Here is a 25,356-nt window from a genome sequence, read left to right on the forward strand (position 1 = left end):
TGATTTTCAAAGATGCACTTCTTACTACATAACTTGGTTTTGAATCATATCCTTTGCAGCATTTTTCTTCTTCCTTTATAATAAGAAATCATATAATTTTTTTTATCATAAGCATACCGTGTAAGATTTTTTTTTAACTTTAGACAAATTTTGCAGTAAAAACTTTAGACAATCTTGAAAAAAAAAACTCTAGACAAATTTTATATATCTGAATAATAATCTAATATAATTTTCGAATTTTCATTTTCTCCTTCAAACTTTTTGAATTGTAAAATATCAATTAAAATTTGTAATTAATTTCAACATGTATCTCTATTGTAATTTATTTAATAAAATATATCTAAAAAATTCATTTTAACAGTGATAATATTTACAAGTATATATTATTAATAATATTTTATAAAAATTACATGCATTTAAAAAAATCGTTCTAATAGGGTATTCACTTATTTTATTAGCATTTATTTCAAAACATTCAATTTTGGAAAAAAAAATTAAGACCATCAATATTAAATTAATGCCCACTAAAACTTACATATTTTTAAGATTAAAGTAATAATTTTTTCAATTCACCCGGTTTTAAAATTTTCAATTTTGATATTAAAATAAAAAATCAAATGTGTTTTTATATTTTTTTTTTCAAATAATATCACAATAAAAGAAAATGAATTGATTTAATATGCATACAAAATAATTAAACTAAAAGAATTTTATTTTTTAGTAAGAACCACAAGAGTTAATCGTCATTGGATGTGTGAGTTCATCATTATCATTCATCAATTTCTTTTTCGTAGATTATACTATTTTGTATGAAATTTAAACATTATATATATCCATTAAATGTCAGTTTGTTTTGCTTGAGTTCAACACAAATGTAAAATAATTTTTCCTTTAAATTTTTAATTGATTAATAAGACTTCTTAAATAATCTACATAATATCTATGTGCATATTTTTAAATTACAAATATTACTAATAAATTAACTATAAATAATGTAGTAAAATTTATTATTTAAAAAATTAAAGAAAATGATGATATAAAAAAAATTAGAAACATAAGATGATTATGACCATTGCTTAATTAGGCAGTTGGCCATGAACCCATGAGATATTTGAATCATTCTAATTCTTCTTATAAACTATTTTATTTATTAAATGAAAAATACTAAATATATTTTATATTCTTAATATAAGAAACATATTTTTAGTTAATATTAAAAAATAAATTGAAAATTATTATAAGAGAACTTAGCTGTTAGCTCTACCCTCCGTAAAAAAAAATCTTTATAATGTAGTGGATTTGACCGTTCGACATTACATTGTTCAGAGGGATAATTTTAGTATCTAAGATGTGATTAGTTTATCTTTCAAATATGAAAAACATATTCACACACAAAATTGGCCCCTATAAAATTTAATTATTTTAGGGAAAACAACACTTACATCAGTTCGTGAACTTCAACCCTTTTTTTTTACTGCAACTTTACCCTGTTTTAAAAATTTGCAAATTATAGACCATTATATTCACTAATTGAACCCAAAATGGCAATACATACGATAGTATTTAATTTGTGATCCGTATTATCTTTAACAAAAATATCTAAAGTTTTTATCCTTAAATTTGTTTGTTAATTTAATTTCAATTTATTAAAGACAATACCAATTAATTTAAATAAAAAAACTAAATTGAGGATAAATTTGTTGGTTTTCATCTAAATAATATGGGAAAATTCGAAGTTTCATGTGTTTCAATTATTAAGGTCATACGATGAATATTTTTTCTTAACTTATATACGGAACTAATGGAAGGGTTTTGTTTGTAAGTTTTAAAAAATTCGAACACATTTCATCTAGACTTAAACTGTTATGGTTTTATTTGTAAGTTTTAAAAAATTCAAACGCATTTCATCTAGTCTAGACTTAATAAAACTGTCATGGTGTCTTATTTTAATCATGATTTTCGTCGTTATATTTTCAAAGTTATTATTAAATTAGTCTACAAATTAATTGTCATATACCAACCAATTAGTAACATATATCTAAATGATCCTGAAGTACGTTGTTATGTATTTGATCTAAAAAAATTAAGCATAAAAAATCGGGATTGGACTAATAATTAGTTATGTTTGGAAAAGGTCATCCCGCGAAACTAGTTCACTAATTAATTACTTGGTCTAGGAGATCTTCCTTGCGAGTTGATAATTATCACCAACTACCGACATGAGTGGATTTGAACCCTAACAAGTACCATCTTCTGGAGTAATATAAATGAAAGCTTGAGAATTTTTGTAGGTTAATTAATAGAGGCCTCACAATTAATCATTGATTTAACTATATCAGCCTTGGAGCTATATAATTTATTTAAGTGGGCTACATATGGTATTAAACTATTCATTAAAATTTACCTCTCAATATAATTCATGTCTCAATAATGGAGATAGGTTGACCCAGAGGGTTTCTATCAGAGAATGATACTAATTAGAACCCGTGATCCATAAGTTAGGAATTACAAATACTGGACTGAGACTGAGACAGACATGCCATGCAATTAATGTTGCTAGCTCCTGTAATTAGGGTTATATATATACTAGAGTCTGTCACGGAGAGAACGAGATATGCGTGCACTCCGATTAATAAGAATGCAGCTAGTATATCATCACCCTTTCTACGGGGAAGACAATATCAGTTTACCAACCAGTTGGATTGGTTATAATGATAAGGAATTATATGATGAATTGATCATGATGATACTAACATATGCAACCGTGTTGGTGTGGTACTGCAGAATGATTCGTATCGAATCATGATTGGCTAGCAACATAATTTGACAAATCATTCACACGGGTTATAATCAATCATCAGACCACAACCAATCAAGGCATTTTGGAATAATTAGTGGTCCTTTTTTCGGATAGTTACAGCAGGTTAATTTGGAGCTTACTAATATATAAGCCTCGAGAACTATTTGGTTGATATTCTAAAGTAAAACAAAACCGTGGTTTGGGATATATATTTATGGATATATCGATATGTTAACTTTTAGCTAGTGGTGAATGAGCATACACGTGACGTGTAATTCTGTGATTTAATTAAAGAACTTAAGATCAATTAAGTTGTAAAAAAAATATGTAAATCACTTATCAGAATTAGATTATTTATCGATATATGTATGATAACTGAAAGGAGAAAGAAAATTAATTAGTTAAAATATTTATAAATTAGCTTGAACTCGATCTACTGAAACATTGACAAAAAACATAAAATGAATGTAATGAATTCAAAATTATCATATATAGTGTAACTTGTTTTTTAAAGAAGTATATATGGTATAACTTGTTGCAATCTAGAAAATTGGAATGAGATTTGATCATAGCTAGCTCTAAACTAATTAAGGTTATGTTTAGATTGATGGTAAAGGATTAAAGGTGGGATGGAGGGATGAAATGAGAAGATAACTTTTTTAGATAATTTTGTACATTAGGATAGAACATAGAACCCATTAAAATGGGATGGAATAAGATCCATCTCATCACACTCTATCGTTTATAGTTAATTTTCTTCTCTTCCAATTTGAGAGGAATGTAACGGAGCCAAAATTTTATATATTACCTAGCCTAGGCCTATTGACTATTTCATCCTTATTATTGTGCCCTTGATATTAGTTCTTGTGTCACATCCTTTTCTTCTCATTCACTCCTCACTCTCTTTTCTTCTCTCACAGTGCAAACGTTGGTCCTTGCAAGTTTCGATTTGGAAGTTCACTGAATGCTATGTGCAGAAAAAATTAGGAAAATGTTACATTGACATCCAATATATATGCTACTCTACATCTAGTAAGAGAAAGAAAAATGAGAGGAAAATATAGGTTAAATAAGATTTACAGATGTGATAGAAAGAAAGAAATAAAGAAAAATAAGAAATATTGATGAAGTTTTTAAAATAATATGATATTTATATATTATTACTCATTTTCTCTTATTTTTATTTCTTTTTCTAGATGTTGGATAATTAATTAATAGATGTCCATCAAACATTTTTTGTGTGAGAAACAGTAATAAAACTGACCCTGCTAATATCAGCAGAAGTCAATAAATCCAACCCCTCACAGCCTTATTACATAATTAAGCCCATATGAAAAGTATAATAAAAAAAACTATAGAACAAGCCACCTCCATACAATTATCAGACGGATGGCTAATGCAACCGAAGTATACATGTAATTGACGAGCAATGCTCCCCCAACAAATAGAAAACCCCAGCAGAGAGGAATTCATAACGGGAGCAGAACGAGCATGATCACAACAAGCCTCCCTAGATTATATACTTATTGGAGTCTCTTAATTTGTCTAGTTTTTCATTAATTTCCATCAATTTACATCTGAACTCAATCCTGCAGCTTCCTGTAACTGAATAACCTCGGAATTAAATGAACTTTTTTCGCTCCATTAGAATATGAATTACTCCTACCAACATCGTGGGCTTGATTTATATTTATATAAATATAAATAAATGATTTTTTTTTTTCGTTCGGAGTATCTAATTTTGATGCGACGTCACACCTACCAACTTTATGGGCCTGATTTTGCAGTGATTTTCACCTCTCAATTATTGTTGAATTTCTGCAAGATTTTGAGTTACTGAACTAAACCTAATATTTATTCGGTCTAGATTTTAGTATATTATATTTTTTTTCTACCAACATGCTTTCGAAGTCAAAGTACTAGTGTACTACTGAAGCTGAGGATTTGAGACGGACTCTCCTTAATTTGTTTCTTCTTCTATTATACGTAAGAACCAATCAATATATCGATAGGAAAAAAAAGAAGGTATTACAGTAAAGGAAGTAGAGATCTGAATATGACACGAGGGATGGGGAGGGGGAATGCTAATTTGATGCAGTCATACTGCACAACAGCAAAAGGCCTCCTAAACATTTAAAATATTTCAATTTTAATAGTACGTAACATAATATAATTCCTTGTTAAAACTCATGATATAATGGGTTTGACTGTTTTGAGTCTCCAATTAAAACTGGTTAAGTTGCAGTAATGTAATTAAAATTAGAAATTGTAAGGATATAATAAGTTTTTTTTATTTTTTATTAACAAATATTAATTGTTAATTTTTATTAATAAGAAAATTGGATCATTTTTCTTCTCCCTTCATCTTATTTAACTCTTTAAGATAATATCATTTCATTTGTCACTATTAAACTTTTTTATTTGATATTTATTATTTAGATCAAAAGTTGTTATTATTTAACAAATTTTTATACTCATTTTACATATAAATTAAAATTCAACTAAAAATACTTAAATTTTCAGTTTATCCCGTACATCGTACAAGTTAAAATCTGTACCAAAACTTGCAAACAGTGTAACACAATGGATGTTTCATTTCTTTCTTATTTTTTAGATTTAAGAACTATTTTCTAAAACAATTCTAGGTTAGTTGTTAACCGTTTGTCAAATGTATCAAACCAAATGTCCAAATAATAAAGTCTTAAAAGTCCGAGTGTCGAATTTCACAAGGATTTTGTATTGTATTTATCTTAGATACTTTTCAATCTATATGAAAAATAATGAAAAAAAAGGGATAGAAAAAAGAATGGGAAACATTAATAGAAAATTATAAGCAATGGAAAGCAAAAGAATCAAAAGCAAAGTAGTCAGAGAGGGAATTCAATGGAATGCAAGTGTTAGGACCTAGCATATCCTATTTGCCTAGGATATATGATTTTTATGATTTTTCTTTATCAATTCAAGTGATTTTATCCTACACAAACCTATTTTATTTATGTATCTCCCAAATGTCTTTGAAAAGATTCAATAAATAAAATGCATGAAGTCTGAATTCTAGATGTTTGCAAAAATGTATGGGCATAAAATTATCATTCTGTGTCTAACAATGATTTTCTCATAATATCTTTTCTTTTTGTTCTATTAGAAGTTACCCTCTGTCGAGCGTCTAACCCCTAAAATTAATGCATGCATACTTTCTTTAAATCTTATTTAAAAGTTACCTTCTGCCGAACACCTAACCCCTAAAAGAATGTAAAGATGAATAATGCATGAAAGATAAACACAAAAGATAATAGGATAGAAAACACCTGGTATTGCATTGATAAATAGTGATAGTATATCATACATCGCTTTGTCTTTCAGGCCTGTCAGACCCTAACTAGAGGTTTAACCACTCATGACCATTGAGGATTTTACCATGGATGAGGTATAAGAACTGATGGAATAAAAGGTGGAAGGGAGAAGAGAATTCCCTAAAGAAGAGTTCTCAGGCTCTAGGTAACAGGGAGAATGCTCGGAGACTCCGTGTGTCGTTTCCCTTTGGTCTAGCTCTCTATTTATAGTTGTTGAAGTGGACTTTGGATTTTCGTAAGCTCGCTTAGCGTGTCCTTCTTTGCTCAGCGCCACTGGATTGTGTGCTTAGCGAGCTCCTCTCACGTAGCGCGTACTATTCCGTTTTGATCGCGCTTAGCGAGATCCTCTCACTTAGCGTGTTCTGTTTTTGTTTTGACCGCTTAGCGCTTGTTACGCGCTTAGCATGGGAGTTGAGTCTCGCGCTTAACGCCCTCGCTTAGCGCCTGCTTCTCTAGTCGCGCTCAGCGCGAGCTACACTTTGAGCGAGACGTTGGGCTGGACCTTGATGCTGGTTTCTTCTTTTCTTCGTTATTTCTCCAACTTTTTGTACCTCCAGTTTTCATATCTGTAGTTAGATTTTGATAAAACATCAATTTTTAACAATTAAGTACAAATAACTGCTAAATAATTATTTTTAAAGACAATTTTACTTTATTTTCTAGTATCAATAGTACAATTATTTAACAGTTATCAAAATCTGTACCAAAATTTGAAAACAATGTAATACAATGGATGTTTCACTTCTTTCTTATTTTTTAGATTTAAGAACTATTTTCTAAAACAATTCTAGGTTAGTCAACAGTCAATGTCTCAACCAAAATTAATTTATTAAGTTTTAAAACTTATTATTTTTAAAACAAACATTTTAAAAACCAAAGAGTTGGAATGTTCTCTCATCCTCTTCTTCTATTCTATAATCATAACTTAAATATGACTCATCGTTACTATTGCATGTATTAAGGCATAAGTTATGCTGGTTTTACAAAAAAATTATTCATGATTTCAAAAACTAAAAATAGTTTTAACAATAAAAAAACAAACACACAAAAACTGTTTTCACACATTACCGACAAGGAAGATATATATACGACGTTGATTAAGACGTTAATTTTTATTAGAATTAGAACTGGATTTCTAATTCCTTGGTGACGAATCTTTAAATACATATTTTTTAGTTTGATCCATTTACGAGGTTTTTCATTAACAATGTTTGCAGCATTTGTTATTTCCTAACAGCTGAGGAAAATCAGACCCGTCGTGATTGCTGAGAGGAATATTCCTCCTAAACTTTGTTAAATATTCGAATAAAAGATTCCCAGGCGAGGTCGACATCGATAACCTTTGTCTTCAATTTCAACTTTGTTTTGGACAAGAGGACTGCTACAGACTCTCTCAAGCACTCTATGCACATCTAATTAAATATCTCAAACATTTTATCTATATTAATATATTTTTTATCCTAAAAAATTTAAGACAATATTAAAAAATTTATAATACTCATATATTATTCTTTAACTAATTGGGTTAGACCCCTTAATTAATTATATTAATAATATTTGTTATTTCTTTTTATCTTTTCTTATCATACTATCACATTATATTTGCATATTTTGGGCTTTTAGCTCCTTGTGATAAAAAAAGCTCCTTTTGATAAATAAAAAAACATTATATTACATTATATTTATATTTTTTTCCTTTATCTTTCTTATATTATTTACCATGATGGTATCCATGCATAGTTTTTCTTTTCATTTTCTATTACTTTAATTTCAACTATAAATGACAACAAAATTTATAGTACGTAGTTTTTATTTTTTTTCTAAGATGAAAGTTGACAAGTTGTCAATTTAATATCTAATAAAATTGTTTTACCAATTAATGGTATCTACAGGTGGGATTCATCAAATTCAATCTCTTTTTTTGTTAAAGCAGAGTTTTACAGAAATAGAATTGGTTCACCAAACTATAGGTTCAAATAGTTTTATTTTGCTTTCATGATCATATAACAATTGTTATATTAATAAAACTAAAATAATAAGAAGACCTTTATACATAAATATCCTGACATGTTGACATGTTGATACTTTTACACATATATGACCAGTTTTTTCATTTCTTAAATATATAAGAATGTGGAAGAAATTGATAAGTTGAGTACTGCGTAATGGGCCCAGGAGCCAGGAGATACTTCCCGTGACCCAATGCCTTGCTGCAACATTACACGTACGGCCCACTCCTATGGCAGCTACTTGATCGGAAACTAGTTTTCATCATATCGACGACACAAAAAAATTAACAGAAAGTTGTCGAAGAAAAAGCAATGGGAGTACAATAACTCACATAGAAAAGATAAGAAGGACAAGAAAGAGTAATGCTTGTAAAAGACAAAAAAGATGAGGAGCTGGGATTGAGCGGGTGCTTGGAGAGTGAATAGAGGGGTACACTGGGAATTATGCAAAACAAAAAAAAAGTGGTGTGAATATCATAGAGGATGTTGTGAATATCATTTCCTTAATAAAAGTGGATGCTATTGAACCCAAAAGAAGAAAAGTGAACTCCTTGGACCAAAAAGTGGCAGCCGGCTAAACTAGGTTGGCAACACAGTGGGGCGTTTTTTTTCTTTCTGCACTTCCAGAATTGTTTTCTGCACTTCCTATATTGCTTTGAGACTGACCATTCTGGATGGGAAGTACAGGAAGCAATTTGGAGTGTGTAGGTAGCAATTTCCAAACACAGTGGCGTCCATAAAATCTTTGGACAAAAATAATAAACTTCAATCCTCAAATATTCCCTGGACAGATATTTTTAAAATTCTCAAATATTCCCAACCTGAAGAATTGTTCAACTTCAACAAACACAAATTACACAATTAATTCCTTGGCACGTTTTTTTTTCCTTTTTTTTTGGGTGGGGGTGGGGGGGGGGGGGGGGTTGCTAACAAAAATCAGCATGTTTTCGGTCAAATGACAAACGAGATATATTACATAATAGAAATTCAGTTTTTGAATGGTATTTGATGAACCAACGAACCTTTAATGAAGTACTTTGACTGCACAAAGTACAAACAGAGATTGGTACTTTCTGAAGTTTCAAGCCTCACAAAAGTTGAAGATACCATTCAATAAATTACCTCAAAAAAAAGAATGGAAACCTCCTTTGTTAATGAACTCCCTTAATTTATCACATTTTCTTATTTGTCAAGTTAAGGTTGTTTTAATTACAAGACAAACTTGTAAAGAAGGCCTACTCATTCTGGTAAACATATATGGTTAGAAACGGTTTACCAATATAATTGCCAAGAGTCGCAGTAATATCCCACTTTTGAAGTATTGCTGAAGTTGCCATGCCTAGGAATCACACAAGTTTATTTTACATTTTGCTGATAAAAAAAAACAAGTTTATTTTATGGCCAGAAATATGCACTGCATCATTATACTAGCAGTGACTGCAAAAGATATATCTGAACTATACCCCACTGTTTGTTAAAGAAGACGTTTTTAACAAAAATCAGCCTAGTACTTCTTTTTCTCTAGTTTGTGCATTTTAAATGATGAATTTATTATTAAGTAAGGATTATTTTTATTCAAATTATTCTATTAAATGGTGACTAAATAAAAAATCATTGTTAGATAAAAACAATGACAAGTCACAATTAACAAAAATAACCTAGATAAAAAAAATTAAGAAAAAGACTTTCAAAGGAATAAAAATGGTCACATGGCCAAATGGGCCCATGAAAGTTGGGGAATTCTCCACTGACACTAGTCACACTTCACACTACTATCTCCCATTCTCTGAATTAAATGAAAATACTCTGTCTATGCTAGTCATACCTACCCTATTGATGTTGCAAACCAATGAGCTTTGGTACTAGTTTGGCGTAAATATAAAATTTGAGGTGTAAAATATGCGAGATTCTTTTTTTCTGAAAAGGAAAGAAGCCGAAAACCATATATGTGTCATTATATTGCATAAATATCAACTTAGCCTTGATATAATGGAAGGAATTAGCCTCTTGCAACAGCAATCAAAATTCTAAAGAGAATAGTCTCACACACAAATAGGGTTACATGCATCAGTATTTATAGAATAAAATGCAATTTAATATTACCCTTTTACTATATCTGCATCATCTCATTTTAATTATTAGCACCTATATACACACATAATATATATTAAGGAGTCGAGTTTAATTGTTTCTACAGAATATGTGGGTGTTATAAATTTATTGATATCTTGTTTAATTTCTAAGGATAAAAGAAAATATTAACTTAGAAAATTTGTCTGTCGATAAAACACAAGTCATGTATAACAATAACAATTAAAATATTCACATCAGAGAGATATCTTGAACAAAATTATCTACATTTTCAAATCCAATCATATCTTAAACAAATTATTTCAAAAAAGAAGATATACATTGAAAATAAAAAATATATTATATATAAATATGTATGCATATTATTATGTACCGTAATGTAAAACTATGCACGTGAAAATAGATAAAAACTATGGTTCCATCCTTAAGAAGTGTGAGTCACTTTCCGTTGGCTCCTACCATTTCTTCCCTTCCCTTTTGGGAATCCCTACACTGACGTCAATAGCTAGCTGGCAAGTGGCACCTGTCGGTGATTCTCTTTCATTTATCCCTTTATGTTTTTCCCACTTCGTCCACACACACTCATCCACTTGCTCCTACTTACTCCTATGTTTTTCAGTGAGTGAAGCCACCACTTGCATAAGCTTCTCTCACTTTTTTTAATATTATACATTACATTACATAGATTTGATTTTGTTGCTGTAGCTTTCATTTTTTTTTTACCATCATTCTGTCAAAACCAGTTTTTCCTTCTTTGTTTTTCAATTATTAATTAATGTGTATTTGATACAACAGTGTTGTTTCTATTATGAGGGATGTGCTGCAGGTCCCACAAAGAGCTAGTAATGTTTCAGACATGCTTATTCTTTGTTTTTAATTTTCAGTGAATTTATTTTTTTCAACTTTCTTTGCAGTTCTTGTTTCGTGGTTCTGACTTACATAGGCTCCTCACTGGGGCATGAGTAGTGAACTTTGGATAAGTTTTTTGTGTGAAGAATTTGTATAATAAGTATTTGAGCTTTGCCATGTCAGCTTTTGATTTTTGATGTTGTGGTGTGGCAGTTGAAGTCATACTGAAAAAAGGTAACTCTTTTGCAGTGGCAGGCATGGCAAGAGGAAGAGCAGATGTGAAATCTAGAAAAAATTTGGTCACTACAACTGTGTTGGTTTTGGTGACTGTTGGTGGTTTTTTCTACTTCTATTCTCAGAATAGTGATTCATCATCTTCTGTTGAGTATGGTGCTAAATCTTTGAGCCACACTGGTTTGGGAGGGGACAAAGATGATGGTGTATCTTCCTCCACACTTGTTGGAGGAGAAGTCATTGCTGTACCAAAGAGCATTCCAGTGAGTTAAATTAAGATTTTGAACTGAACAAGTTTTATGTTAGTTTCTAGTTTCTACTACTATGACACCCTTCAACTTGTTTAAACTCTTCTTTTAACTTTTTTAAGGTCTGTGATGATCGATTATCCGAGCTGATTCCTTGTCTGGACAGAAACCTCATATACCAAACAAGATTGAAGCTTGATTTATCTTTGATGGAGCACTATGAGAGACACTGCCCAACACCTGATAGGAGATTCAACTGTTTAATTCCTCCTCCTCCAGGGTACAAGGTGAAATTTCACTCTCCAGGGATTGCTTAGTATTAGATGGAACTAAGATAGTTCATAGTGTATGGAAAATTTTCTTTTGCTTAAGTATTTAGTTTGTTGTGTTGTTCTTGATAATATAGGTTCCAGTCAAGTGGCCCAAAAGCAGAGACCAGGTGTGGAAGGCAAATATACCTCATACCCATCTTGCAACTGAAAAATCTGACCAGAACTGGATGGTTGTGAAAGGCGAAACAATAGTGTTTCCTGGTGGAGGAACCCACTTCCATAATGGTGCTGATAAATACATTGCTTCAATTGCTAATGTAATGCTTCAATTGTTCTAGATCTCTTAATTTTCTGTCAAAATTAGTCTTAGTCCCTATATTTTAAAAATAATGATTGAATTTCGTCTTTCTTTATGGAACTTGGGATACTAAGGTGAAGGACGAAATTCACCAATTATAAAAAAAAATAGAGTGATCAAAATCATCATTTATCAAAATAATTTTTCCTGAAAATTAAGGAACTTAAAAGGCTACAACACATTTTACCCATAAAATCATCACCAAAACTTAAGTTTCTCACCTAATTGAGAGTATTTTAATTTTAACACTATATTCCTTCACAATTGCTCTTTCAGATGCTTAATTTTCCAAACAACAATATAAACAATGGGGGAAGAGTCAGGTCTGTTCTTGATGTTGGCTGTGGGGTTGCTAGCTTTGGAGGATACCTCCTTTCCTCCAATGTGATAGCAATGTCATTGGCACCAAATGATGTTCATCAAAATCAAATCCAGTTTGCCTTAGAGAGGGGAATTCCAGCATATCTTGGTGTCTTGGGGACCCAAAGACTCCCTTATCCGAGTAGATCATTTGAACTTGCTCATTGTTCGCGCTGTAGAATTGATTGGCTCCAGAGAGATGGTTTACTTCTCCTTGAGCTGGATAGGTTACTGAGGCCAGGAGGTTATTTCGCGTACTCGTCTCCCGAAGCCTATGCACAGGATGAAGAGGATAGGAGGATATGGAGAGAAATGAGTGCTCTTGTGGAGAGGATGTGTTGGAAAATAGCTGCTAAGAAGGATCAGACTGTTATTTGGGTCAAGCCTCTCACTAATAGCTGCTACTTAAAGAGATTGCCTGGTACTAAGCCTCCACTCTGCAGATCTGATGATGATCCTGATGCTGTTTTGGGAGTTAAAATGAAAGCTTGCATTTCACGTTATTCAGATCGTGAGTGATATTTTCTCTATTTCATTTTTTTAATTGCTAGATCATGACATATAGTGCTGAAGAAAATGTTCTTAGATCATCAAGAGTAATAATATTCTTCCCAATGGGAATTGTCCACCCAGACATAGTTAATGATATGTATGAATATGTTTAACTTTGGCTCACAAGTGGTAGTTAAGAGTAAATGAACGTGATTGTATATAAGAACTCCGTCATGATTATGCAGTTTAGAATAGTTTACCTTATGAAATTGCTTTTGTTATGGCCATTGTAGATAGGTCCATGTTCTATCTGATATGATATATATGACGATACTACTGCATTTTTTGCATGTTGCACTAGCAATTGCTGTATTAGTTAACAACTCTTGTATGTAATAATCATATATTCTGCTGTTCTGTGCAGAAATGCACAAAGCAAAAGGAAGTGGTTTGGCTCCTTGGCCTGCTCGATTGACTACTCCACCTCCTCGTCTGGCAGAAATTCACTATTCTACTGAAATGTTTGAGAAGGACATGGTAATTAAATTCTATCTTGTTCACCATTCCTAATACCTTCTTCATTCATCAGAAGAAAGTAGCAACATAAGCCTGCTACTACTAACTGTAACAACAGAAGAATAATATGAAAGAAAATACAAGGACAAGAGCAATGGTGCTTGAAACCCTGCAGCATTAGTCAACTGATTAGCATAAACAAAGATAACTGAGATCACATGATTACTAGACTATATTTGAGTTATTTCTGCAATGAGTACCTAATTAATTGCCTATTAAAAGACAATCTAAATGTGACACCATATGAACAATTCTTTATATCCATTGAATTTGTGGAAAATTTTATGATTTTATTTTCCAATTCTAAGATGATCTTGGACACAAAATGAATGAGCTTTAAATGAAGCAAATATTTTTAGAACTAAACCAAGGCTGTGTAGTTTTTGGTGTATGAGAGATCTAACTTTGTGTAGGAAGTTTGGAAACAACGAGTTCATAATTACTGGAGCAAGCTAGCCAGTAAGATTAAGCCTGACACAATTCGCAACGTGATGGATATGAAGGCGAATTTGGGTTCATTTGCAGCAGCTTTGAAGGACAAAGATGTTTGGGTTATGAATGTGGTGCCAGAAAATGAACAAAAAAATCTCAAGATAATATACGACAGAGGACTGATAGGAACAGTTCACAACTGGTATGGCTCGTAGTTTCATTGAAACAATTATCTCCCCAAAAGGTTATATTATGGCAAATCCTATTAAATTAGTTGTTTCATTTTTCTAATTCTTAGTACCCTTCTTTGGAAAAATGAACACAATATTCAAGATACCAAATCAAACACCAGGAAGTATTTAGATATGCGTATAACTTTTTCTGTCTAACAAAAAAGGTCCATTATCTAGTTATGATCTTCTCAGTGCATTTTCATTGGATCGGTAATAGTCCTCTAGGAATCAAATTACTGAAATTAGAAATTTGGTTCAGAAGTATTGCTAATTAGAGTTTAATAGGCATGTATTTTCTGTCAAAAAAACTTTCACAGTGCAGAAATGATCGTTGGTGTTAGTTTTAAGATAATTATTATAAAATTCAACAAAGTATCATGTACTACTCTGATTTGATGACAATGTAACATTTACACTGTTAGTTTATATATTATTTATTCTTGTTTAAAAGTTTAAAACAATTTCAAAAATTTGTTCAAGTTTGAACTAGTTTTGAATTATAATCAATTTGTCTAAGCGATGGCTTTAAATGAGTTTAGTACCATCAAAATCATGTTTGTGCTGGATCATTTTTAAGGGACAAAAGGGGGAACTTCTGGTTTGAAGGAAAACTGATTGGGTGAAAACCAAAAAGTATTTCAGTGATTTAAAATTTGACTCAATATGATCTAATAAAAATTAGTTTGTGCAAATATGAATGATTAGTAATCTGGTACCAGGGTACATTAGTTTTTTTCAGGTTAATATTTTTATTCCCTCAAATTAGGGGTCTGTATTTTTAGTCTTTTAAATAAAAATTTATATTTTTTAGTTGTTTTTAGGCCTTTCTTCAAAATTTGAGAAATTTGAGGGATTAAAAGTTATAAATTTTTATTTGAGGTGAGAGACTAAAAAGAATATTTTTCGAATTTGAAAGATTAAAAATATAATTTTTTGTTTGCTAGTCTAAAAAGCAGAATCCCTACCTTGAGTAAAAACATAATTAAGTTTTTTTTTTATGAATGATTAGTTAACACGTGAAATCTTCGATGTAGAACAACCTTTTTATGACTTATAAATTAATGATGTTGTGCATTAAATGCTGACAGGTGTGAAGCATTTTCAACCTACCCTCGAACGTACGATCTACTCCATGCATGGACTGTGTTTTCTGATATTATTAAGAAAGAATGCAGTCCAGAGGATTTATTAATTGAGATTGACAGAATCCTAAGGCCAAAGGGTTTCATCATCATCCATGATAAGCGTTCCATGGTGGAGTACATAAAGAAATACCTGTCAGCATTACACTGGAATGCTGTGACCATATATGATGTAGATCAAGGTAAAGATGATGATGATGATGAAGTAGTGCTTATAATTCAAAAGAAGATGTGGCTCACAAGTGAAAGCATTAAGGTCTCAGAATAGTGCCATAATATTCACTTATATAAGTTACTAATGCCTAGGTGTATAAGTGTATTCTGTAGCTCTATTTCTATGGCCTAAGCTTTCAGTGTAGCTCTCTTCACTATAGACGTAAGTCACAGTGAAAGCTCACCCAAATCATCTTATCTTTTTTGGATTTGTTAAATTTTGTACGCTTCAACAATTATTATATCCACTCCGAAGAAATATTCTGATTTTAAATTAATTTCTACATGTTACCTAATATTTTGGTTTTTATTTTTACATTTTTTCTTGTTTTTTGGAATCATGTTTCTCATTGGCGAGTTGACTTGGATGAAAAAGGGGTATTATTTTGGTAATGGCAGGAGCAGGACTCTGAAAAATATGCATTGTGTGGAATTATGGCCTGCCATACCTTAGGACTTAGGTTGTTATCTAAAGTAGAATAAAGGAGCATCAGTAATTTCACTGAAAATGATGCTTTGCTTAAACAAGAGAGCCCAACCCTCAAGATGACTGACATTGTACTCAAATTGGAAACTATTGTGGTCAGTGAGGATTTGTTGGTTTGTGAGACTCTGTTCCTTAACTGGTGCAACATGCTCGGTTTATAGATCATGTAGTACCCTTCATAAGTCTAAGCAAACCGAATGGCTCGAAGAAAAACACATATGGCCAAGACCCAAGAATGATAACTATTATAAACATTATTACTAGAACAGCCATAGGGCCTTTCTAGCCACTAAAAGACCCATCTGTTAAAAAGGAAAGTAAAACAGTGAAGAAAATCAGTCAACAAAATCCAGATTTTTTTGTAATTAGAATAAAGCAATTATAGGATTGTGATATTGTTATTATTATATTCATAAAATAGCTTAATTTGTTCTAAGAATAATGCTGTAGTTAATTACAGTAGTTAAGTCATTCCTAATCACTTTTCTATTTATTTTTTTGGTTGCAATGGTCAGTCGCCAGAACAATGTCTCGTCTTAAATTTTTCTTATGGATTTAGAAATTTACAATTTAGATCAACATTCCCTTTCAGCCGGAGAAAAACATAAACTTATCATATCAAAATTTGCATTCGATTTAGTAACAGTTTTAGTTTACAAGATTTAATTATCTAATCTAATTTGATGAAGTGGCATTCTCATGATGTGCAAACGTAAAACATAAACTTATCATATCAAAATTTGCATTCGATTTAGTAACAGTTTTAGTTTACAAGATTTAATTATCTAATCTAATTTGATAAAGTGGCATTCTCATGATGTGCAAACGGCCTTGAATAGCTTAACTCCGGCTATGGTTTTGGAATTTTGGAAGGAGATTTCTCAGTGCATGTTTTGATGGAGTTTATTTTGAAAAAAGGGGTGAACTTATTAAGAAAAATTAAAAAACCTAAAAAGAATCCCAATCAAACATTTAAAATTAAAACTACATGTTTTTTCCAATAAAAATTAAAAATGATGACTAGATAACTGAATCCTTACCCGTGTCTAATAGCACTATTGTTTGGTCAATCACATCTTTATCTATGAAACTTGGCCAACCACATTTAAATACATAAACTAATTAAAATCACAAATTTAGTCTACCAAAAATAGTTGTGCCAATCATGATTCTTTACAACTAGTTAGGTAGTATCTAATTCTTAAAGTCAAACATTCTTTATCATAACATCTATTTTGGGTCTAAGGGGCGAGGGAAGGGGATTTGGGAGGGCAGGATTCGAATTTATCATAGCTGCATGTTCGTGCTGGCAACAATTTGAGCACACAGGAAGGACTATCATAGCAAACTTAGAAGAACATCTTGAAACAAATCACTTCATCGCATTTACACGATCCATCCACGTGTTCCCAAAGGAGCCTAAGCCAAATCTATATCCACCGGCCAAAACTGTCCACCCTTAAAATTCGCTGAAATTAGTAGATAGTAAACAAGAATCCCCAAAACTACAACACTTTACACAAACATTTATCTATAAAAAGCAATACGTTAGTTGAAGCTGAAGTAAGTAGGTAGGGAGAGATTACATGATATGGACCATGATAGCATATGGTGTTTGGGGGCCAAAAAAAATGTCAAGCATAGTGGTGTATGTCAATGACTTTCATCAAGATAAGGCGAGATCATGATAAAACTTTTCTCTTGATATAATTGAGCTCTAAATTCGTTACGAACTAGTACAACAAAGTCCTACAAAATTGGATTAGTATCATTTTTTCAAGGAAAAACACATTATCATGTCATGTCTTTATAAATAGATAATCTTCCTTTTACTCATGCAGACTTCAACTTAGATGATGTTGAAGCGAGATGGGAAAGAATTCTGTGTCCCACAAACAACAGAAAAGCTCCCAAAAATCCTACAGTTTTGAGTGTAGTGAACAAGTCCAGCTGCATATGAACAAAAAAAAAAATCAGCGGACAAGTATTTCATATAGAAAAAAGGTGGAATAAAGTGTGGTAAATATTGCCCTGCCAAGAGAGAGAGAAAATTGTTCCACCAGAAACTTAATTAGACCACTTTTACCAGCTCTGCTAATCAAGCATTTTATTTAATCCTAATTATCAAAATTTACAGGAGACAGTGATTCTCATTGATAATGAATCACGTTTACTTTATATGGAAAAATAAATATCACCACAGAAGAAATTCATGAAAACATGTTCAATAGAATAAAAAAGCAGGCATACCTTCAACCAGAAAAGTACATAAAGCAATAGAACTGCAGCAATGCCAAGATGGAATAAGAAGGCATATGTAGCAGGTACAGCTGAAGAAGGAAAATTCTTCAAGTTCACTCCCAGGCGTAACAGCTGTAAATGATATCAAAGAGAATGACAAATATTAACTGACAAAGGAAGATAGACCAAATCATAAGAAAAAACACAGAAGGAAAACCAGTACAAGTAACTTTATAGATGCAACTTGCAACAACATTGAAGGAAGGTGCTAAGACAATCATATATGTTTCTTTGATAAAGTGAAGAAAACATATGTTTTTACACATAAATTCAAAGCCTTTAGACTGGAAATATACAACTTGAAAGTTTAGCAATAGCAACCAAAAGGCATCAGACTACTAGACTCATATAGAGGCCCAATAGCCATAGAAATCTTGCAAGTTTAAAGCAGTCTTTCAAACATTAAATCTTGAATCTTTAGAAATACTATCTTTCATAAGACAAGATACTGCTCCACATTTAAAATATGTTTTTTGGTGTCTTAGCAAATAAGACCCCTTGCTCTCATTTTAAACCATATCTATTTCCAAATATATGTTAACAAGGGAGCGAGTGACTTGGTTTGAAAGGTGGTGAGAGAAACAGAAAGTTTAATTTGTGACTATGTTATCAAATTCAGATTCACCAATGAGTTTCAATTTCCCAAATTATAACGAGAAAAATAGGCATATCCCTGCTATAGATAAAGAAAACAGTGTGGTTTCAGATTTCAGTTTTTATCCCAAAAGTTCCCAAAAAATCATCACTGTTGTTAGAAATATAATATAAAAGCCATTCACGTCTAACAGCTAAAATTTTAGGGATTGCTGGTTTATGATGTGCTATCAAAGCCTCTGTGACCAAGCGGGTCTGAGTTCGATCCATGTCACCCCCATTCTTCTAATTAAAAAACAAGTTTAATTTCAGCACAACCTTGGTGGGCCAGTGCATTGTCCACACTTCGAGCACAATGGGTTGTTGCATGAGGGGCCATGTAAGAAATATAATATAAAAATCATTTATGTATATTTTGCTAACAGCTTATAATTTTGGATGGTTTGTTTACAAAATCATATAATTCAATATTTCTTTGATAAAATTCATTCAAATATTAGTCATCTAATAAAAATCAGTCATAAAAGTAAATTTAAAGTAAAAATATATTATCATTTCTAGATAACTTCACTGCAGATTCTCTTTCCACTTATCTTATTTTTCACATTATCTACACTGCCTTTTTTCTTGAAGGTATCAACAATCGTGTGCTACTTTCGGGGAGAATTATTCACACAAGACTTACCCCAACTAAAAAGCCAATAAATGGCAGAAGGATCAAACCCAAGAAAGTAAGAGAGAGTTCCTGGGGTGGTCGCTTTTCTGGAGCCCTGAATAAGTGGGCTATCTCGGCTTTGGGCCCATATCTTGAGTAAGGATCGACAGGGAGTGGAGGAAGACGGGCTGCCTTCTCAGGTGCTTCGGGAAGATCTAAATCAACTTCACCAAGCAGCCGTAAGAAAGAGTTCTCCTGAAACCATCAATATTTTTTGCTTAGATTGCCTATTGTATTATGGGGTAAAGGGAAAATTGACTAAACAAAATGCGCAAGATACCATGACAGTATCCCCAACAGTCAGCTCAATGTCATATCTGCCAGAGAGGTAATAAAATTTCTCCACCAAACCAAGAAAATCCTAAGACCCAAAATTACAAAATATGAGCAAAGCAAGAACAGCACTAAGACAAATTATTGAACACTTGGCAAATTATAACAAACTTAATGAGCACACAAGAAGAGCATCTAAACCTAGACAAAGAACTATGTAATAAAAGATACTTAACAAGAATAATCTCAAACTTCCTGCCAGTATTTCCAACCACAAAGATGTGTTCATGCTTTGTCTCATGCTTCAACTTGAAAAATGCCTGCGGAAGAATAATTCCTCAATAAACAGAGCATTGAAATGGCTTTCATTTAGAAGGTCTAAGGCAACTACTACAGACCTGATGAGGCTTAAAAGCATGACCGTGAGGTGTTGTCAACTGGAAAGAAAAGCGCAACTTTTGCAAGTGGTTAGCTGAGAGTGAAACATCATCATTTCCAGCCAAATCTAGCCTGGATAGCAATATGATAATTGAAAATGAAGAAATAAAAACATGAAAAAGAGTTACTAACAGTTAAATACATTACTCAAAGTTTAAATTTTATACATTAACCAAAATAAATCAAAATCACTGCAATTAAGCAGACTGATTCTAAACATAACTTCAGAAAACTTTTTAAACCAAAAATAAATACATACGTTTTCTGGGTTTCAACACTTCCAAGATCACTGTCAAGAACAGCAATTTCAGCATTGCTGACTTTAATAATGCCAGTGACATATATTGGTACATGAATTTGGCCTCCAGTAGCATAAACTTTTTCACCAGCAGAATCGTGAAGTGCAATCTACAAAACGGGCTTAAAATAGTTGACGGGCTGATACAAATACACCTTGATGCAACTTAATGGAAAAATATTCACTAAACTTAACAAGCAGGTACCTCAAAAACAAACACATAAGTTCCCACATCTACATTGTCTGGGAAAGCTTCCAAGAAATGAATTCCATTATTTTGATCATATTGGAGCTCCTGTATCATGAAACATGAGCAGTGTTTCAAACAACAGAAAGTAGAACACACCAGAGATAAGAAATAATTCCTCAAACCAAATGATAGCACAATAGAGAGGGGGGGATTATTAAGCCCCACTCCTCAAATTAAATTGTTGAGAATCCTCACTCACCTTGCTCTCAATAGCTGAATCTTTAGCGTTAGAGCGGAAAGCTTGCACAAGCTTAACTGTTAAAGGTGGTGCAGCTGAACCAAGTACAGTGTTCACCCTAACCTGATTCATTTGGAAATAGAAATTTGTCATGTTTTCCCAAGTGTAATTGAGAACCAGAAAACTGCATAATTATAAAAAAAGGTTGATGAATGATTAACCCAACCAACTGATGCATGAGATGTTAATGTAGTACTTCATGTAAATGAATCAACAAGCAATAAGTGGGGAAAAAGTGCAAATGGGAGGGCTTGTTAAGCTCCATAACAGAATAAAAGGCAATGGCACAAAGGAGAGCATAACATGGAAGAATTCAAAAGAAATTACTGGAAGTGAAAGAACTAAGAGTCATATCAGTAATCATTTTAGAAACTACTGGATTTTGACTCACCAACACTGAATTTTGACAGGTGCTGAAAATGTATACTTAAAGGATGGATCAGGCCAAAATTGAATAAAAGCCAAAGGGCTAAAGAATTTTCTCTACTCTTCTTTGTTAAAAAAGAATGTACAAATTTTGTAAGGTGTTCAGAAAGCCAGTGTACACCATCATCAATCTTTAATTCCTAATTCCTAAGATCTATTAGTTACAATACCCACAAAATAAAGACTTTAATACCTTGAGCTGATCTTTTTTGGATAATGAATAAACCGTTGCAGGAAGTGACAGTACCAATGGGATCGAAACCCTACACCACAAGAAGAAATCCAAGGTACATATTGTTACTGAATATGATGAAGAGATCAATGTATCAGTAAAGAAGAAGAAAAGAGTTGTGTTTTCAATAATGGATTGTTCTTAGAAATGCACTTGCTTGTTGTTCTCTAGAAGAGCTAATGATTCAACTTGATTGAAGAAGTCCTTGGCATCTCCTGGGATTCCAATTCCCAGGAAAAAATTTGCTAAACCCAATATTTTATCCCCTGGAAGCTGGAAATGCAAAGGCAAAACATCAACAGAAAATTCTAACAGAATAAAAAAATATAATATAGTCCCTGACACTCCACATACATTTATTTTTCCAGAAGTTACAGCAGCAAATGCTGTAACCCCTCGAACAACAGAAGAAGTTGTGGAAAGAGAACCCTGATGCTCACGTCCACCAACAAATTTCTCATCAAAATAGAATGTTCCATCATCTGAAAAAGAGATAATATGTTCATCTTAGGCCAAAAAGATGAGGAATGTGGTATAATGAACAGCAGAATCATTTAATGTAGTAACAAACAATTAAGGTCCATTTGGATAAATTAAAATTATTATTTGGAATTTTAATTTCAACAAAGTTAAAAGCAAAGGTACACATACCATATTTCTCAATGCTGTCGAAAAGCTTCAATATATCATTTTTCACTGTATTCACCTGACAAAAAGGAACTGATATAAGATATCGATAGAAGTGCCAAGATTCCTAGGATAAATTATGGCCACAAGATGCATCATAAACAACAAAAGCAAGTAAAGCAAAACCCAAAAAGTTGTCTAAAAAATGCAGCACTAGTAAGTTTAACACTTTAACCTTAGATTCATTATACATGTCAAAAAAAGGCTACATTTTTCTTGAAATTTTTTTTATCACTTTGCCTAACCATTTAATCGCATTTCCATTTAACAGTTCCCAGCTGGTGTTTAACTTTTAGTAATTTAGTTTACAAGGTTCTAATGAAACTTTCTAGACAATTTCATTTGGAATACTATTATAATGCTAATACTTTCATCCACATTAAATTTAGAATTTAGACATAATTTGAAACTTTTCAGCTAAGCAAGCTTTAAAAGTTTAAAATAGTGAAGCAAGTCAAGCAACCAATTCAAGACTCAGACTTTACCCTAGACTGATCAATTTCAGAAGATGCTAATGAGATCACTCCAGCAAGTGCTTCAAGTGCTAATCCTGTGAAATGCATGAAAAGTTTACAGTATAATTATAGATAAACAGCAATATTTCCAAGAATTTCATAATTCTAGTTTCAACTTTCAATGCAGAAAACAAAAAATCTTAACACATTGCCATATAAATCATTACCAGCAGCATAGGTACTAGACTCTGGATTATTAGAACTATAACGCCACCTTCCATCACTTTGGCTCAGAGCCTGCCAATTAATGCAGGACATGAAATCACATTGCACATGACAGTTCAAATTGCAATTACAGCAACAAAAACTTATGTAAGTTGTGAAACAAAACCAATATAACAGGGGGAATCTCCTGTCGCCATGTTAGACAAGACCAGAATGGTAGTTATCAAGAAACAAAACAAGTCCCCACATTGCTCAATACCAAAGACAATAAAAACAGACCTTGATTGAATGGAAGGATCCATCGGCATCAGTAAGAAGCACATCAACATCAGAAGCCTGGTCCTGTATACATAGAAGGAAGTGATCAAATGCAGGAACAAAACATAATGAAACATAATATGAAATTGCAGTATGCAAGTCAAGAAAAAAAAATAGTCCCCAAAAGACAGACATTTCCACCATTTAAAATAACATAGCATGAGAAATTTTGGAATATTAGATTAATATTAGGACCAAAAGAATTTTTACATATCAATTAGATTAGCAGGATGACGAGGAAAGCCCAGATTACTATGATTATAGAGGACAGGAAAGTAATCTTCAACAATGCACCACAGCATCCCCAGACGATTCTAATAAAAACTCACGTAACAACCCACTGGGTTTACCAACTACCAAGTAAAATAGAGTCTTGGGAATTACCTTTATAAGAACCAAACTTCCTATTGAATAGTACATCTCAACCAAAGTACTCGCATCATTGACAGTGGCTTTAAGTCTCAAAGCAATATCCTTTTCAAGATAAACAAATTATAGCATCAGTTTCCAGGCTTGCAATTTAACAGCCCAACATAAATTTCATAAGCCATGACATTCAAGCTGCAACCAAATCATAAAAGTAATAACCATAGCACAAAATTACCTTGAAAACATCCCCATTAACCTTGCATTTTAATATGTCATTAACCTTTAACGCATAGAACAAATCCTTCACAGGCGATGACGACCCAAGGTTTTCCACTACTTTCTTGCAAGTCGTTGTGCTCACATCAGGCTTATTCCCAATCGTAAGAATCTCAAAAACTCTTAGTGCCTCATAGGCCTCTTCTAAACTGATAACAAATAAGATGATAAAAATGAGTTATCTTCTTATATAGAGTCGTCTAAAATTTCAACAAAGTGATACAAACCTAACAAATCAATCCATGACATAAAATAGGAAATTTATACCAGAGCTATAACAATCTTTCAATGTCTTAGGATGTGGTTAGATCTCAATGTTGCATTTGAAAGGACAACAAAAATAACGTTAAAATAGCCAACAAAACGATAATTAAATAGCAGCAGAGAGTCAGAATGCCACAATCATCATAATTTCTATTCACGGAGCTCTACTTAGACAAACTCTTCACTAGTTAAACTGATTCACGAAATTAAATCACGACGAAAACGAAACTACAGTTACATTTACGAGGCTTATAACACAAGGATCCATGCATATGCATATCAGAAATAAGCTAAACATGCATCAAATTAAACTATACAAGAAAAAACAGAGCTAGAGAGGGTTCAATTGACCTTGAAAACGATCCATCGAAGAGCTCTAACGCGGCGGAACGGTGAGCATCGGAGACGGGGCCGGGAATCGTGACGGCTCCGCAGATCGAAACAGCGAAAAGTAGCGCCAGTAATCCTCCTAGGTTTCGGGCCATTCCTGCACCGATCAATGGAAGAATTTCAACAACAAAGCGAATCGCATTTACAATTTCGATGCGGATCGGCTTATGTTAGGGTTTGAGATCGAGAAGAAGAGAATTAGATCATACGCGGAAGCAGCAAGAAGCTGAGAAGAAATGCAATTGGCAAGCGAAGACTTCGACTTCCAGTGAGGAGTGGCTTGAGTGCAACTGAACTAGAAGTCGTCGTCGTCTTGGTCGTGGCATTAATTTTAGTTTCCAATAATATCCTTGAATCCACGTTTTAACTATGCCTATCTTCGCAAAATCAGAAAATGTTTTTTTTTTTTTACAATAAAGTTTTAGACCAGGGTACTACTTGCATATTATCTCACATGA

At 32.4% G+C, this 25,356-nt stretch overlaps 2 protein-coding genes across 6 annotated transcripts; one reads left to right on the top strand and one right to left on the bottom strand.

The window, feature by feature from the left end:
• Positions 1 to 10,765: 10,765 nt before the first annotated feature.
• Positions 10,766 to 15,940, top strand: LOC100779883 (probable methyltransferase PMT3). Of its 5 annotated transcripts, none has more exons than XM_041014095.1 (8): positions 10,766 to 10,782; positions 11,352 to 11,599; positions 11,707 to 11,871; positions 11,991 to 12,173; positions 12,491 to 13,085; positions 13,491 to 13,603; positions 14,056 to 14,276; positions 15,396 to 15,940. In XM_041014095.1, the coding sequence occupies exons 2-8, from the start codon at positions 11,360 to 11,362 to the stop codon at positions 15,715 to 15,717; spliced, it is 1,839 nt and encodes a 612-aa protein (XP_040870029.1). In that variant the 5' UTR covers positions 10,766 to 10,782; positions 11,352 to 11,359; the 3' UTR covers positions 15,718 to 15,940. The 5 variants fall into 5 exon arrangements, with proteins under 5 accessions (XP_040870029.1, XP_006576947.1, XP_014629318.1 ...); XM_006576884.4 differs by lacking the exon at positions 10,766 to 10,782 and adding an exon at positions 10,787 to 10,871; XM_014773832.3 differs by lacking the exon at positions 10,766 to 10,782 and adding an exon at positions 10,886 to 11,262.
• Positions 15,941 to 17,834: 1,894 nt separating this feature from the next.
• LOC100780415 (dolichyl-diphosphooligosaccharide--protein glycosyltransferase subunit 2) lies at positions 17,835 to 25,265 on the bottom strand. Its single transcript, XM_003521250.5, has 20 exons — positions 25,108 to 25,265; positions 24,860 to 24,995; positions 24,204 to 24,393; positions 23,984 to 24,073; positions 23,561 to 23,623; positions 23,284 to 23,353; positions 23,087 to 23,151; positions 22,566 to 22,620; positions 22,269 to 22,396; positions 22,072 to 22,187; positions 21,876 to 21,945; positions 21,218 to 21,319; positions 20,974 to 21,063; positions 20,730 to 20,878; positions 20,431 to 20,542; positions 20,269 to 20,352; positions 20,040 to 20,120; positions 19,730 to 19,954; positions 18,400 to 18,522; positions 17,835 to 18,099 (listed from the first exon to the last, which is right to left on the bottom strand). The coding sequence occupies exons 2-20, from the start codon at positions 24,991 to 24,993 to the stop codon at positions 17,983 to 17,985; spliced, it is 2,064 nt and encodes a 687-aa protein (XP_003521298.1). The 5' UTR covers positions 24,994 to 24,995; positions 25,108 to 25,265; the 3' UTR covers positions 17,835 to 17,982.
• Between the last annotated feature and the right edge of the window lie 91 nt (positions 25,266 to 25,356).

The sequence above is a fragment of the Glycine max genome, chromosome 3 (assembly GCF_000004515.6).
Source record: "Glycine max cultivar Williams 82 chromosome 3, Glycine_max_v4.0, whole genome shotgun sequence".
Lineage (NCBI taxonomy): Eukaryota > Viridiplantae > Streptophyta > Magnoliopsida > Fabales > Fabaceae > Glycine > Glycine max.